The sequence below is a fragment of the Glycine max genome, chromosome 3 (genome assembly GCF_000004515.6).
Source record: "Glycine max cultivar Williams 82 chromosome 3, Glycine_max_v4.0, whole genome shotgun sequence".
Lineage (NCBI taxonomy): Eukaryota > Viridiplantae > Streptophyta > Magnoliopsida > Fabales > Fabaceae > Glycine > Glycine max.
This window is the reverse complement of record NC_016090.4, coordinates 25395674-25411599: the sequence shown is the minus strand read 5'-3', so window position 1 is coordinate 25411599 and position 15926 is coordinate 25395674. Positions and strand designations below refer to the sequence as shown.

The following is a 15926-nucleotide window of genomic DNA, read 5'->3' as shown; positions in this document are numbered from 1 at the left end:
TAGTAGTGATAATTAATCATATTGGATGTGTTTTTAGCATAAACATAGATATTCTCTTAAGAAACTAGCCTAGGATAGGCTCTGGTAATCGATTACCATCCAGTGTAATCGATTACACATGAACAGGCAACCTGTAATCGATTACAACATCCTGTAATCGATTACCAGTAGACTTATTGGTCCTGTAATCGATTACCAATCCCTGTAATCGATTACAATACGTCCTCTTCTATAAATACTCACGAAATCAAAGCTGCTGCACAACCAAAGCCTCCTCCACGTTTCCTTCATACCTAAAACTTCAAATCTTCGAATCTCACTCAATTCTTCACCAAATCACGTCCCGTAAAACCCAATCTTCCTCTTTTTCACTCCTCTTTCACTTCCACCGATCAAAATCCACAAAAACTTCATCAAATGGCAGAGCCATCGAAGAAGAGAAAGGGATCATCCTCCACCGCTGTTGCTGCTGCCCATCGCCGCCACAGCCCATCCGGAGCACCCACAGCACCTATTCATCCTTCTTTGTCATCTCCAAGATCATCAACATTGTTTTCATCCGATGATCAGCGTCTACGGTACCTTTCTCAGTTTTCTTCTAGAATAATCTTAGACCCTAAGTACCTAGACATAGAATTCTTTAATGATGAAACATTTGATTGCTGTCAAGTGTTTCAAAATTCTGGTCTTATTGATTTCATGTCATTAAAATTGTCATATTATCCTGAACTTGTAAAGGTCTTCTACTGCAATTTAAAAATTCAGGATGGCATTATTATTTCTGAGGTGCATGGTATTTCTAGGGTCATTGATCAGTCACTGTTCTTTTCTTTGACTCATTCACCCAGTCAAGGTGCACCTTTTGAGGGCACCATTGTTGATGACTGGAAATTTGATTATTCGAGTCATGATGCTCGTCGCATGGTCTGCAATGATCAAGCTGAAATGACTGGTAGATTGCTGGCCGGGTCATTAACATTTGATAATTGCATCATGCACTATATAATTGTTATGATTTTGCTTCCTCGGTCTTCAAATTTAGCACAAGCCTCTGAGGAGGATTTGATTCTTATGTGGGCTTTTCTTACCGGTCGTCAGATCGACTGGGCCCATTTGGTTCGGTACCGAATGCATAAGGCATTACGGGCTAATGCACCTCTCCTTTATCCACATTTGATTACTCTGTTTTTGCATCATTTTCAAATTCCGCTTGATGATGAACCCTTTGTTCAAGTCAAGCGTTCCTTTGCAATTGGTGCTGGTGCAGTGACCTCCTTTAGGTACCGTAAAGATCGGAATGGTCAATGGCTGAAGAAGGATGCACTTCCTCCTCAAGATGAACGTACTCCTTCACCTCCTCCTCCACTCGAAGATTCCGCACTCATGAATGAAGTCCTCTCTGAATTACGGGGTCTTCGTTCTTATGTTGGTGACCGCTTCGACTCGTTAGATACACGCTTTGCCGATATGGACATTCGCCTCACACAGCTTGAAGAGGAGGTCGGATACATTCGTCAGAGTTTCGATCTTCCACCACCCCCTCTGTTAGACAAGTGGCCTCAGATATCTTAAGAAGGGGGGGTTGAATTAAGATATTCCAAACTGTTTCCCCTAATTAAAAATCTATTTCACTTTTTACTCAAGTTACGAATTCCCTTAATGACAATCTTCTTAAATATTAATTCAAATGAAGCAACTTGAATATGAATATAAAGCAATAATAAATAAAGGAGATTAAGGGAAGAGAAAATGCAAACTCAGTTTTATACTGGTTCGGCCACACTCTTGTGCCTACGTCCAGTCCCCAAGCAACCCGCTTGAGAGTTCCACTATCTTGTAAATTCCTTTTACAAGTTCTAAACACACAAGGACAATCCTTCCTTTGTGTTTAGAGATCCTTTACAACAAGAGACTCACAGTCTCTTAATCCCTTAGAGAATGAGAAGAAGAAGAGGAACAAATCTCTCTAGAAAGAGATGGATTTTACAGATTGAGCACTCAAATAATTCCTTAATGAATTGCAATTGAATTGGCCAAGGAATTCTTAAGAGGATAAAATGAATTTGCTCTTTGAGAGGATAAACACTTTGTTGTTCTGAAAATCTCTAAGCAATTTCGTGTTTAAGTCACATATATATAGACCATTGGTGGTCATGAGTAAAGCCTTTGAAAAGTTGTGACTCTTGAAATTATTTTTCTGAAAATCCTGTCTGGTAATCGATTACAGTAATTGTGTAATCGATTACAGCTTTTAAAATTTGAATTAAAACGTTTACTAACTGCTGGTAATCGATTACCAAAAAATCGATTACACAGTCTAAAATTTCGAATTCAAATTTTTGTAGCTTTTATAAAATGTATTTGGCCACTGGTAATCGATTACATCCTCTGGTAATCGATTACCAGAGAGTAAAACCTTTGAGAAACACTTTTTAATATAAATCACTTGGCCAAACCTTTGCTAATTCAATTAGGAATTCCCTTCCTAATATTCTAGTGATCATCTTGATGTTGTGACTTGTAATCTTGAAGTATTGTCTTGAATTTTAATCTTGAAAAGCCCATTTGCATCAATTGCAACACATCATCATGATCATCATCAAAACATCAAAGCCAATTGCATCTACACCCTCCATCTTCTTAGACTTTAGTTTCTGATTATATGTCTTTTATAAGCCGTGTATTTTGGCTGTTTAGTTTCTTAGAGTTTAAATTATTACGATAAGTACTTTATTTATTTATCTTGCGGTTATTTAGATTTCAGCCTTTTCTGCTTTGACATTATGTGGTTGTTGACGTTTTGAGTTATTTGGATTCTGGTTGATTATTTCTTGTTTGTGAATTTGGATGTTTATGCCTTATACTCCATTGTTATATCTTTCTACTCCATTTTTATATCTGTGTTGATTCCCGAGTTCTTTGGCTTTTTGATGTTGCCAAAGGGGGAGAAAAGGTTGTAGAAAAAGCTTAACAACCTTAGAAATCAAGTGATCATAAATTCCGAAATATAGGGGGAGTAAACGCACATTTTATCTATATACAATTGTTTGTTGCTTGCTTGAATCTTGATTTCAGGTATTGTATTGTCATCATCAAAAAGGGGGAGATTGTAGATGCAATTGCCTTTGGTGTTTTGATGATGATCATAATGATATGAAGCAATTGATGCAAATGGGCTTTTGAAGATTAAATTCAAGACAATACTTCAAGATTACAAGTCACAACATCAAGATGATCACTAGTATATTAGGAAGGGAATTCCTAATTGAATTAGCAAAGGTTTGGCCAAGTAATTTAAATTAAAAAGTGTTTTTCAAAGAATTTATTCTCTGGTAATCGATTACCAGACGATGTAATCGATTACCAGTGGCCAAATATGTTTTATAACAGCTACTAAAATTTGAATTCGAAATTTTAGACTGTGTAATCGATTACACAATTTTGGTAATCGATTACCAACAGTTAATAAACATTTTAATTCAAATTTTAAAAAGCTGTAATCGATTACACAATTCCTGTAATCGATTACCAGACAGGATTTTCAGAAAAATATTTCTAAGAGTCACAACTTTTCAAAGGCTTTATTCATGACTACCATTGGTCTATATATATGTGACTTATAACACGAATTTGCTCAGAGTTTTTCAGAACAACAAGTGTTTATCCTCTCAAAGAGCAAAAATCATTTTATCCTCTTAAGAATTCCTTGGCCAATTCAATTGCAATTCATTAAGGAATTATTTGAGTGCTCAATCTGTAAAATCTATCTCTTTCTAGAGAGATTCATTCTTCTTCTTCTCCTCATTCTCTAAGGGATTAAGAGACCGTGGGTCTCTTGTTGTAAAGGAATTCTAAACACAAAGGAAGGATTCTCCTTGTGTGTTTAGAACTTGTAAAAGGAATTTACAAGATAGTGGAACTCTCAAGCGGGTTGCTTGGGGACTGGACGTAGGCACAAGGGTGTGGCCGAACCAGTATAAATCTGAGTTTGGACTTTCTCTTCCCTTAATCTCCTTTGTTTATTATTTTCAAATTGTTTTATTTGAATCAATATTTAAGAAGTTCATTATTAAGAGAATTTATAACTTGAATAAAAAGTGAAATAGATTTTTAATTGGGGAAGTAGTTTGGAATATCTTAATTCAACCCCCCTTCTTAAGATATCTGAGGCCACTTGTCTAACATGATATGATACTCAGTTCTTACCATTTTATACTACTTGTATGACTCAGTGCACTTGCTGATAAATTCCGCAATTGTAAAGAGGAGTTGACAGTCATCATTGATCTTACAAACATTAGTGTCATGGACGAGACTGATGAAGCATCCAATGCAGGTATGGTTGGTGAACTAGAACCTCACTTTCAAGATCCTGCATCTAAGCAGCCTATAACTTCAAATGAAGCCATTTCTTGTGATAAAGGCGACAATGATGTTGTTATCATATATTCAACTAGTTTTGGCCCCACTCTTCTCAACTATGCATAACCCGCCACAATCACTCGTGATTAGGTTCAAGACATGATTGGCCAAGCAATATAGTCCTTTATAGAATGCCAAAGACAAAAGAATGAGCAATTTTGTTCTCTATGCAGAATGCCATTACAACGCAATTCTCCAACCTTGGTGCCATCCTTTTACAGAACATCCAACAAGCTCAAATGTCAATGATTGGAGTTATTGTTATACCTGCACCTGTACCCATATCTCAACCACCATTCATACCTACCTCTCTTGAACCTCCACCACAACCCTTGGCTCTGATACCACCACCACCTTCATCCTCTCCACCACCACCGCCATCTCAAGACTGACAATGATGTTCTTCAATTTTTCTATCTTCGAACTTATCTTTTCTTATGACAAAAAGGGGAGAAATAGGATTTTTTTATTGTAATAAAAATCATTTTATTTAATAAAAGTAGTCTTGAAGTATTTCCATATATTCTCCTTTACTTGTTTTCTGCTATATTTCACTACTATTTTCATCATATTTAATATATGTCATTTTCTTACAATATGTGAACTCAGGGGGAGTTTAACTGCATTACATTCTCTTTACTATCTTAAAAACTCTGTTTATACCTAATCTAAATTTATATTGTTTGTCTTTATAAAAAAAAGGGGAGCTTGTTAGGTTTGGATGACCACGGGTCTCATCCAACTTAGATTTTCATGAATAACAACAAGTATAAATTATTGATATTCTAATGAATTTTGACAAGTGGACAATATTATGCTAAAGGAATTTATTACAACATTAAAGATCGTCCACAACTATAGAGAGTATGCTTTGCTTTAACCTAGTGCCCAACACACTATATTCAGTGAGATTCCACCCCTGTGCATATCAGTATAAAACACTATCACAAGGTAAACTCGTGCGTCCAGTCTCAAAGACTAAGTATCACAAAAAAAGGAAGTGCACATGTATTGTTTTATTCAAATTCTATTTGTCTTTCTTACATTTGAATTTAAGAAAATGATAGTCTAGAAGAAAATAGAAGGCTTCCATGGAATATTCCCTTGAAGGTTGCTTTTAGAGCAGACAAAAAGCACATGGCATTGTCTGTACTTCGTATAAAATCTTCATTCTTCTATGTGAGAAATGGTCCTTTCAAGATAACAACATAGATCCCATAACGAATACTTCACTGAAGTCTATAAAAGGATGTATTCCTCAATGAAGCAACTAACAAAAAAACAAGAAAAAGATAAAACAAGAGCACAAGAAAAATACTTGAAGCTAAACTCTGTCAAAAATACTAGACGATATACATTGTTTATCCTTTGCAAAGCAAAGTAGTTTTGTATTTGTGTTTACCTGTATATTCACTCCTTGAGTGTTAAGAATACTTGTATTCATTCAAATATTTGCTTGTGAAAGCAAGAATGACTTAATGTTAAAAATACTTGGGTTCTTATATTCAGAGGGAGTCTAAGAAGATACTAGAAGTGATGTTAAGAATACTTGTAAAGCCAGGAGTGGCCGGTTACAATATTTGTTTTGATTAGTGGAACCCTTTACTAGAGTAAAGGAGAACTTGACATAGCTCAAGTTGAGCGAAATAGTACAAACCAAGTGTTTCTACTTCTCTTCATAATAGGTTTATTGAGTATTCTTATTATATCTTCCATCATTACTTTTACACCAAGTGTTTATTTGACAAATTGTTTTAAGAATTTTTTATCTGTCATTGGATGACCATTCTGTTATTTATTACACATTCTCTTTATTCTTAGTGGACGACAATGTTTAACTCAGTATTATCCATATTATTTTTATTATCACAAAAAAAATTCATTATCTTTGATATACACACTATTCAACTCTCACTTAATTTTAATGCGTTTGTTGTTGTTTCAAGTTTATGTGTTAAATTTTTCTTACCTTAAAAGCTTTTATATTTCTTATATATATATATATATATATATATATATATATATAAAAGTTAGATAAGTGTTTGTAAATATCCATCCCACAGTTTGTCAACAGGTGGAAAGAATTGTAATGGTATCTCATCTCTTTCCTAAATATAATTTTCTTTATTAATTTATTAGCTATTTAATGAACTCGCTTTTTTTTAAAAAAATTTATTATTGGGGCGAACAATTCTCCTTATTATTGATCAGTTAAAAGAAATTTTTTTCCTGATTATTGAGATTGAGATTTTCTCTTTAGTTATTTTTAATTAATCAATATATATTTTTCCAAAAATCACATGCCTCAATTTCTTTTTATTTCACTAATTTGGTTTTTAACCTTTAACACCCTCGGTTCGTTCTCCTTAGTCATTATAAAATAAAATTTACTTATTACTTTTTGAGTATCTTAATCATATTTTTTATAATTTAAAAATCCTTAAATTTTTAAATTTTCTAATATTTTATCTAAATTTAAAAATTCTGACGTTGTATATGAAATGCACAGAATAAGGCAACATAAACAAAATAAATAAATTCAGCAAACAAATAAGGCAACAAAAACAAAATAAAAATAATGATAAATTTGACTGGAAAAAAAAAATCAGCCGATTCAACTTATGATATTCTGAGAATCATTTCCTACTAAAAAAGAAAAGAAATAAATTTTGAATTTTTTTTATTCGTAATAGTTAAGCACGATAATATGAGATTTATAACATGCATACACTGCTCAAACGAAAAATAATATTTAATTTCTTTTCTTTTTGTGATAATAAAATAACATTTCTTCTACCAAATCATCCCATTTGACCTTTTGGACCTTTCCTTAACTGACTCCGCAGTGCCAAATGGTCCCGATTCAATACAAGAAATTCATTGCCACATAATAGCACACCATCCACTGCATGCTCTTTTGGTGTCTCCTCAAACCTCTCTATCTATCTTCACTCTCTCTCCCTGTTCAATTCTCTATCTCTACTATTAATCCCTCTATGATCCAATTGTGTGTCCATAAAGCAAATTAATTACTAGAGAGCATACCCATATTTTGGTTGGTGAATTTTTGCAATACACAAATGGGAACAAAGAGGAGCTTCAATTCTCCGGTTAATGTTTTGATTGAAAGGTTGAGGAAGGTTCCAATGAAAGTGAAGATTTTTTGTGGGGTATTGTTTGCTGTTTTTGCTTTGGTGGCCTTAAAGCTCACCATAACAAATCACTACTATTTCTTCATAGCTTCTGAAACGGTCCATGTTGCTGGGATAATTGCCCTCATATACAAGCTTTTTGCCCTGAAGACCTGCACTGGTACATTCCCTTTCCCTCATTGATTAGTATATTTATAAATTGTGTTAATGGTTAATTGCTATTGTGAATTGTTAGCAAGAAATCATATACTATCGTTTTAATCATTGGGCATATGAAAAATGTTGATATTTTAAGATTAAATTAGGGAAGGGATTGGCTGGGTGTGTGTTTTGTTTTATCTAATTTTCAGGATTTGTGAATGTGTTTGTATTCTAAACTCTGAAGTATGAATAGGATGGGATATATGAAAGAATAGTTTTCCTTCATCAATAATTAGGACTTAGGAGGTTGCGTGCGATTGATTTGATTTGTTTGACCTGCATATCTGATTTCAGTTTTGATTTCTCGTTTAAGGGTGTCTTTTTTTCTTTCTTTTTTTTTATTCCTGGACTCAAATTTTCATTTAATGTAAAATTTTGAGAGAAATTAATTTACATAGATATATTTATGATATAGTTGGAAACTTGGAAAGGGATTAATTAAAATATTTATTACAGTTTTGACCAATTCTGCTGGTCTAACTCTGAAAACAGATCATCTGATTAATTAAAAATAAAATATTCAACGTTATTTTTGTTCACAATTTATTAGTTTTTATTGGCTTTAAATTTATATTGTTGCGTGCCTGTGTGAATTGCTTTTATGGCGTCATCTGGTTGACCATTTTTGTTCAACCAGTTAAACCTATATCAAAAGTCTCTTGGGTTCAATACTCTAATTTTAATGGCATTATTTTTGTTCACAATCATCCGGTTTTCTTTGCCAATAATTTTTATTAATTGTTTAATTATCAGCTGTTGTCACCTCTATTTATAAGATTATGTTTAGTTTATGAAAAAATGTAAAATTAAAAGAAAAAAATAAGTGACATCATTCAGTAGGTAAAAATGAAAATCTGGTTTAGTTGGGTAAAAAGTAGAAAGAAATTGAGGAAAATATAAAACATCATAAATATATCTAATAAAAAGTTATAAAAATGTTACTTTTAAAATACAAACTATTTTCCCTTCATGTTTATTAAAATCAAAATGAATTGCTGAAACATATATGTAGATCGGTAGATGTCACACTTTATTCTTCTTCTTCCGTTCCTTTCTTTTTATGTGACTCCAAAAGCAGGAAAGAAGCAAGAAATTCCATTTTCCATCGGTCCTCTATTCTTCCTTCAGTACTCCAGCTAGCGTTTCAAACAAAACATAAATGTTTAGAGTCTATTAAGTACAACTTATAAACAAACAAATATTTAATAACTTTTAATGATCTGAGCGTTATAAAGGAGAAAAAAACTGACCATAAAATAATTCTTAAATGGAATATTACAACTCACAAAGTCCACAGGTCCACACCTAACCAACCTAACATGATTTGAACATTTTGAATTGGATTGGCTCACACAAAGTCAATTAGAATATATATTTCTTAAAAATCAAATAACATCTTATTTTTCAACTTTTTACTTTAAAAAACATTAATAAAAGGTTTCTACAATAAAAAAACTCACGTAAGTTAGAAATGATCCATAATTTGACCCTTTCATTTTGTTTGGTATACAGCAAAGAAGTAGATGAAGGATCAAAGAAAAGGATGGAAACAATTAATCTTTTCTGTTTGAAAATGAATCTTGTAGAAAGAAAAGAAAGAATAGTTATATGTCCTTCTTAAATATTTGTTCCTTCTCAAATTTGAAAGAAAGAGAATGAGAGAAGAATTATGAGTGTAAAGATAAAAAAAATATTTATTTGTCATAAATCTTTGTTTATTACGATCTATATATATATATATATATATATATATATATATATATATAATCTCTTCAAGGGAATTTAGAATTCCCACCCTCACATCAGAAATTTTTGTAAAAAACTTAAAAAATTATTTTAATTTTTTTATTGACTTAATTTTTAAAGCTCAACAAGCTTATATAAATTTTATTAATATTTTTGAAAAACTATTAATTTCAAAGTATTAACACTAATTTAGGCCGGGCTAGTCCAAGATGTAGTTCGATCCTGACCTAAAAATAGACATCACATTTAATTTATCAAATAGGTACCTAATAGAATATGGACCCCTACCATAGCAAACCTCGTCTGTCTAATTGTAGTAGTCACCCCCTACACTTTCACACCCGTATTCTCCATTTTTTTTTTTTTTGTTTTCGTGATCTAGCTTCTATTATCCTAGCTACCATCACCAAGTTGAAATTACCAGTCTGCAAAATATTGAACCCACAAGGAAAAAAATTAACCTTTTTTTTTGGAAGTTTTGTGCTTGTGCACCTTGATGTCTAGGGACGAGGGACAAGGTAAAGGATAATGTTCTAAGAACCGGATCAAACCACAATTTGGTCAGAACCAGGTGATCATTCCGATTCAGTTCACTGAAAGGATAAAAAATGTATTAGAATCGGTGTGATTCAAGTTAAACTAAGTGGGCCTTTGGTTGAATTAGAGTGGATTTTTGGTTGAATTAAGTGAGTCTTTAGTTGAACCTAAGTGAATCCTTGGTTGAACCGAGTGCTATATTTTATAAAAAAATTATGAAATTTTTGTATGTTATTTTTGTGAACTTATATGTATTTTTGAGACATTGAATAATTGTTTGTGTTTGAAACTTATTTATGGAATTGTATTGACATAAATATTGATTGTTATTTGGGATATTAGGTACTTAATAATGACAATGATGTCAAAATTAGAGTATTGAATGATTAAATTATATTAATTACTTAATTATATTATTTTCTTATAATTTTGTAATATATACTAGATCAAACCGATTTAATCAATGAAACTCTAATTTGACCAACGACCTATTAACTTAGTGTCTCGGCTGGTTCGATGACCGGTCAAGTTCTTAAAACATTAGTAAATGATGACCGATTTGAAGACATCATTATAGTTGCTTTAGATTATAGTGTTTCTTTAAGGTGAGGAATTGAAGAGGCTGTCCTATTTTTAAGTATACAAGAAGCACAATCTCTTCTTGATGGAAAAAAAGAAGGTAGGTCTTAAAATAACAATCAATCAAATACTTTTGCCTCTTTTTTGGGTATTTATTATTTGATATTTTTTATTTTTTAAAATTAATATAAATTACAATAAGGGTGCACATATGATTCTGTTTAGTTTTGATGTCAACCTAGTTGGGATCACGGCATTGCAGATGATGTTTGCTAGCCTCTATTTCATTTTAAAAAAATTGAGTGTGCCACATAAATATGATATTAGCATTTCTCATTTTATTAGAGCATCTCCAAAATTAATTATTTAATGTGTTGTTTATTTTTAGATACCTTACTTAAAGTTAAGCCTTGGTTGCTTATAAGAAAATATATTTTCTTATAATTTAAGGGAATAATTTAATTGTTTATAATTATACTTATATAGTGAGAGCAAAATATATATGAATTGCTTAATTATAATGTGATATTGTTGAGACAAATTAGCACAAGGTAAAGAAGTCAAAATGGGTTGCTTAAATTTTATCCATCGAAGATGCTCTTAAAAAAGTCTAAACGAGTTTCTAATTCCATTTTCAGGTTTATCGCTTAAGACCCAAGAGCTCACTGCTTTATTCCTAGCAGCAAGATTAAGCTGTAGCACCTTGACAGAGGCCAACATACACACCGCGTTAGATCTGATCTCTCTTTTCGCAACATTATTCCTCATATGGATGATAAGATTCAAGTTAAAGTCATCCTACATCAAGGATCTTGACAACCTGCGTTTATACTTTGTGGTAAATATAGTTAACACTGTTCACTCTCGTGTTAATTTAGAGCATACTTTGAAGCTTGCTTTGTTTGCATTCAATGAATATATTGTATGTCCAATTTGAGTACGCTACATTGACTACTATGATTCAGCGAATCAAAGTTTTATGAGTTAAGTATATTTTTTATTTCTATAATTTATTGTCTTTTTTTTCATTTTCATTCCTGTATTTTTTTTAGTCTTTACAATATGTTTATTTTGTTTTTCATCCTTAAAACACTTTAGATAATATTTTTTAAAAATAAAAAACAAAATAAATATATTTTGTAAGCACAAAAACAAAAAAAAAAAATTATTAGAACAAAAATAAAAAATAATGTGTGTGGGATGGGGGTGCCTTTGTGTGGGTGTGGGTGTGCAGCTGCACGATTGTGTGGGTGGGCTAGTAAGAAAATTGTTTTTAAGGAGAAGCAAACAAACATACATTGAATATGTTTTGTTGAACTATTTTGTTATTATTTATTGAATATGTTTTGTTGAACTATTTTGTTATTATTTGTTGTTAAATTTCTTTCTTTCTTTCTTTACAAATGAGAAAAAAATATAATGATCACTTTATCATTGTTGATTTTATCACCTGGTCCATGATATGATTAATAAATAATCTTATCTCATAAGTATGTGGTAAGAAGTTTAATTCTTGATCTATGTATAAAACATATGTTGAAAGATATTATTTTTTTAAATGAATCTTACTATTTCTAGAGATTAGTTCTTAACTCCCGATCCAGGAATGCTCAGATTAACCCAAAAATTTAGTGTTGATTTATCTTAATATTCTGAGTTTTATGGTGGCATAATGCTTTTCATTTCACAACGGATGTGCTTAGACCAAAATAAATGTAACAATGCCATCCTTGTGTGCTAGGTGGTCCCTTCTGCAATCCTTGCGATACTAATCCACCCCTTTACAACTCATTGGCGTTTAGTTCGAATTGTTTGGGCATTCAGTTTGTATTTGGAAGCTGTTTCTGTTCTGCCTCAACTTCGTTTTATGCAGAATGCAAAGGTAGGGTCCTTAGACTGTTCTGGTATTTATATTATTTTAAAAGTATATGTTGTAAATCTTGCACTTTTTGTAGATGGTTGAAACATTTACAGGGTATTATGTATTCGCTCTCGGTGTTTCAAGATTCATAGCACTGGCTTACTGGTTAATTCAGGTGAGATCAATTTTTACTTGATTTGGTTTCCTAGATCTTTTTATGATATTTAATGTTTTAAGTTATAATTAGAAGCACGCATTGCCCAAATAAAATAGTCGTTTGTATTTTTTACCAAAAGAATACAACATTATATGCAAGAATGACTTCATAATTTTTTTGGAAATTATTTACCTTATATTTTAAAATGATTATATAAGAATGAGGAGGGTTTGGTGACTTGATTGCAATTCGAGGAATTCTGAAATAATTGAGTTACGATTCTATTCATTGAGAATTAAGGGATTATTGAAGAATTATTCAAAATTACCAATACATTGCAATTCTTTTCTTCCCAGATTTACAATCGAACCATACTCCGTAAATAAACATAATGTTGCACAGTTTTGAATATGTTATAAGTAGTTTCGAAAAACTGTTTGTTATGAATCAATGATATAATGTGTCTGCATGGATTTTATGCAAATTTACATAATGTATAATAACAATAAATATTGGCTGAGGAGAAAAAAATATGAAAATTTGCATAATGTATACTTTGGAATCTATCTCTTTTATTTATCTTAATATATGTGATGATTCATGGATGAACATTTTTGGTCAATTTTCATTTGAAGAGCCTCCAAATGGACCATGGCCACTACTAACTAGAAAGATGCATAGTTTGATTAAAATGTAGCTTTGGTTGCATATTGGGTGCTTATTTTGAAATTAAGACCAACGCATTATGTTCATTTTTAACATATTGATTAATGTATAGTGGTTTTTATTATCTGGTAGATCTATGAGACTCGAGGGGCATATCTATTTTTGGTTGGGAGTGGCTATTTTTGGTTCTTAGCAGCTTTTCTCTCGGAGATGGTTCAATCCTTCATCTTGGCTGACTTTTGTTACTACTACATGAAGAGGTAGGTCAATTGGTTTCCTCTCATCTAATATGATAAAATTATTAACTTTATATTATTTCAAGATTGTCCTTAGTACTTATGATGTTTTAATCCTATTCAGTACACACTAAATAACATTATTTTGTTGTCCTGTTTTCAAAATGATATACATCAGATAATAATAAGATAATATAGATTATGTTAAAATGATAAATTTTCTCTTTTATTAAAATTATATATAATTTTATAAAAAAAAGTAACTTTTAATTTGATTTTTCTAATTATAATTTTTTATTATTATATTAACTATTTTAATTTTTAATTTTTTAGTTACTTTTCTTAAAATTAAAAAAAGATAAATAAGGTTTTTAGAATTATAATTAATATTGAAAATTTTCTCTTAAAAATATTTGAACAATAATTATTTAGTTTTTATTATTTTAATGAATAATAATTATTTAGTTTTGCAATATATAGCTCTCTCTTTAAAATAAGAAATACACTACACCATAATAAAATAAGAAAATTATATTCTATAAATACACCAAATAATTGATGACAATTTGATAGGATAAATTCCTATCTTATTATATCTTCAACACAAAAGAAGTTAATTAATTTAAAATCTTTTACACTGAGAATATATGGCTATTAAAATCATTAAAAAAAAACATATTTACCATGCATATATGATAATTTTTAGTTAGACATCAATATAAAACATATTTTAACATTATTAATGCACACATTATTTATTTTAAAAGAAAACAGTTATGATGGGATTGGGTAAAATACGCATGCAAGTTTTTTTTTTTTACCATGGATCATTACTAATATTTTTCTTTCTCTTTTTTTCTTTTCAGCTTCATGCAAGGACAAATTTTAAGGAAAATGCCTGTTTAATAAGGATCATGACTTATTCTATATATAAAAAAATTATGACTTATTGATGTACAATCTTTTGAATAAGAGTCTTTTTTTTTTTTCCTTTCAGTTAAGCATATAACGTTTACAATTCTTTCAGTTAAGCATGGTAACTTTGTTTGAGGCTAAGTTATCTTACAATATGCTTTGTTTGGGCGCCATCTCCACAATATGCATTTCGGCTTTAGTTTCAATTTCATTTTGTATTTAACGTGATTTTTTTTAACTAAACGTACATATGTTGCAAGAGATTTAAGCTATGTTGAGTAAATCTAACTGAAAAATTAAGTTAAAACTAAAAAGCTAGTTGAAAGTTTTTAAGCTAATTTTTTAAATCAAAAGTATTTCATAAACTAACTTAAAAATATATAATGACATATTTTAAAAAAAAAATAACAAAATTGAATAAATATTTTAAGAGTAAAAAAAAATATAAAAAAACTAGAAGATAAAAGCCAACATTTAAAAAAAGAAACTATTTGGAGTAGCATTTAAGAAATGCAAGAAACTACTAAAAATCGTTAAAAAGTACTTAAAAACTTGTTTACTTGACTGTTAAATAAACTTTTCAACAAATAAAAAATAAAAAATTAATTAAAATAACTCGTGAAACGTAACCTTAAACACATTGTACAGGCTCTTCCTCCTTTTATTTGATCAGCATTCAATACGTGAAGGGAATAGAGCTGTTGACTCCTTCGCAAAGCATCGCTTGTCCATGCTGGAGGCTTCCTTTTCTAGTTTATGTTGTCCTTCCTTTGTAATTTGTTCCTTGTTGAGGATTTAGAACAGGATTGATCCAATGGGTCTAAAGCAGATTTTAAAAAAATATATTTTATACTAAATGAAAAATTATATATAAAACATTTTTGTCATATGTAACATTATTTCTAATAAAAATGGTGTGTTTTGCTCTATCAAAACTAAAAGTAATTTTGTTGGTGGATCCAATTGTTTTATTTATCCTTGGTTGTTGCTTGGGGCATCCAGTATTTTTGCTGGGGCACCCAGTATTTTTGCTGGGACACCCACCAACTCGAAAGAAAGGGCGAAAATGTCATTCACCCTTTCCTATAAAAGACAAATAGTGACTCGTCCGTACGAGTCACTATTCAACTTTTTTTTTGTGCTCTTCCTCCTTCCTCCGTTCCGTGCCGTTCATGGTTCCGCTGCTTTTGCCGTTCGTGGTGCGTTCATGCTGCTGTTGCTGTCGTGACTGTGTTGTGTTGTTGCTGCTTCTTCCTTCTTCTTCTCCTTCAAGGTAAGTTATCCTTCTTCTTCTGTTATTTTTGTTTGTTTGTGGTTGTTACTGCTTGTTCTCCTTATTAATTGTGTTTTTCTTGGTGTTCACTGTGTTTGTCTTTTCCTTCATTGGCGTTTTCTGTGTGTGTTCACTGTGTTTTTCTTGGTGTTCAGCGAAAATGAGGCATACGGATTGACAA

The 15926-nt window shown here is 31.0% G+C and overlaps 1 protein-coding gene across 1 annotated transcript; it reads left to right on the top strand.

The window, feature by feature from the left end:
- The first annotated feature begins 7285 nt into the window (after positions 1-7285).
- LOC100790733 (ER lumen protein-retaining receptor) lies at positions 7286-14613 on the top strand. The gene is made up of 6 exons (XM_003520936.5): positions 7286-7734; positions 11276-11475; positions 12379-12519; positions 12593-12673; positions 13454-13581; positions 14424-14613. Exons 1-6 carry the CDS (start codon positions 7503-7505, stop codon positions 14461-14463), a joined length of 822 nt encoding a protein of 273 aa, XP_003520984.1. The 5' UTR covers positions 7286-7502; the 3' UTR covers positions 14464-14613.
- Positions 14614-15926: the final 1313 nt, after the last annotated feature.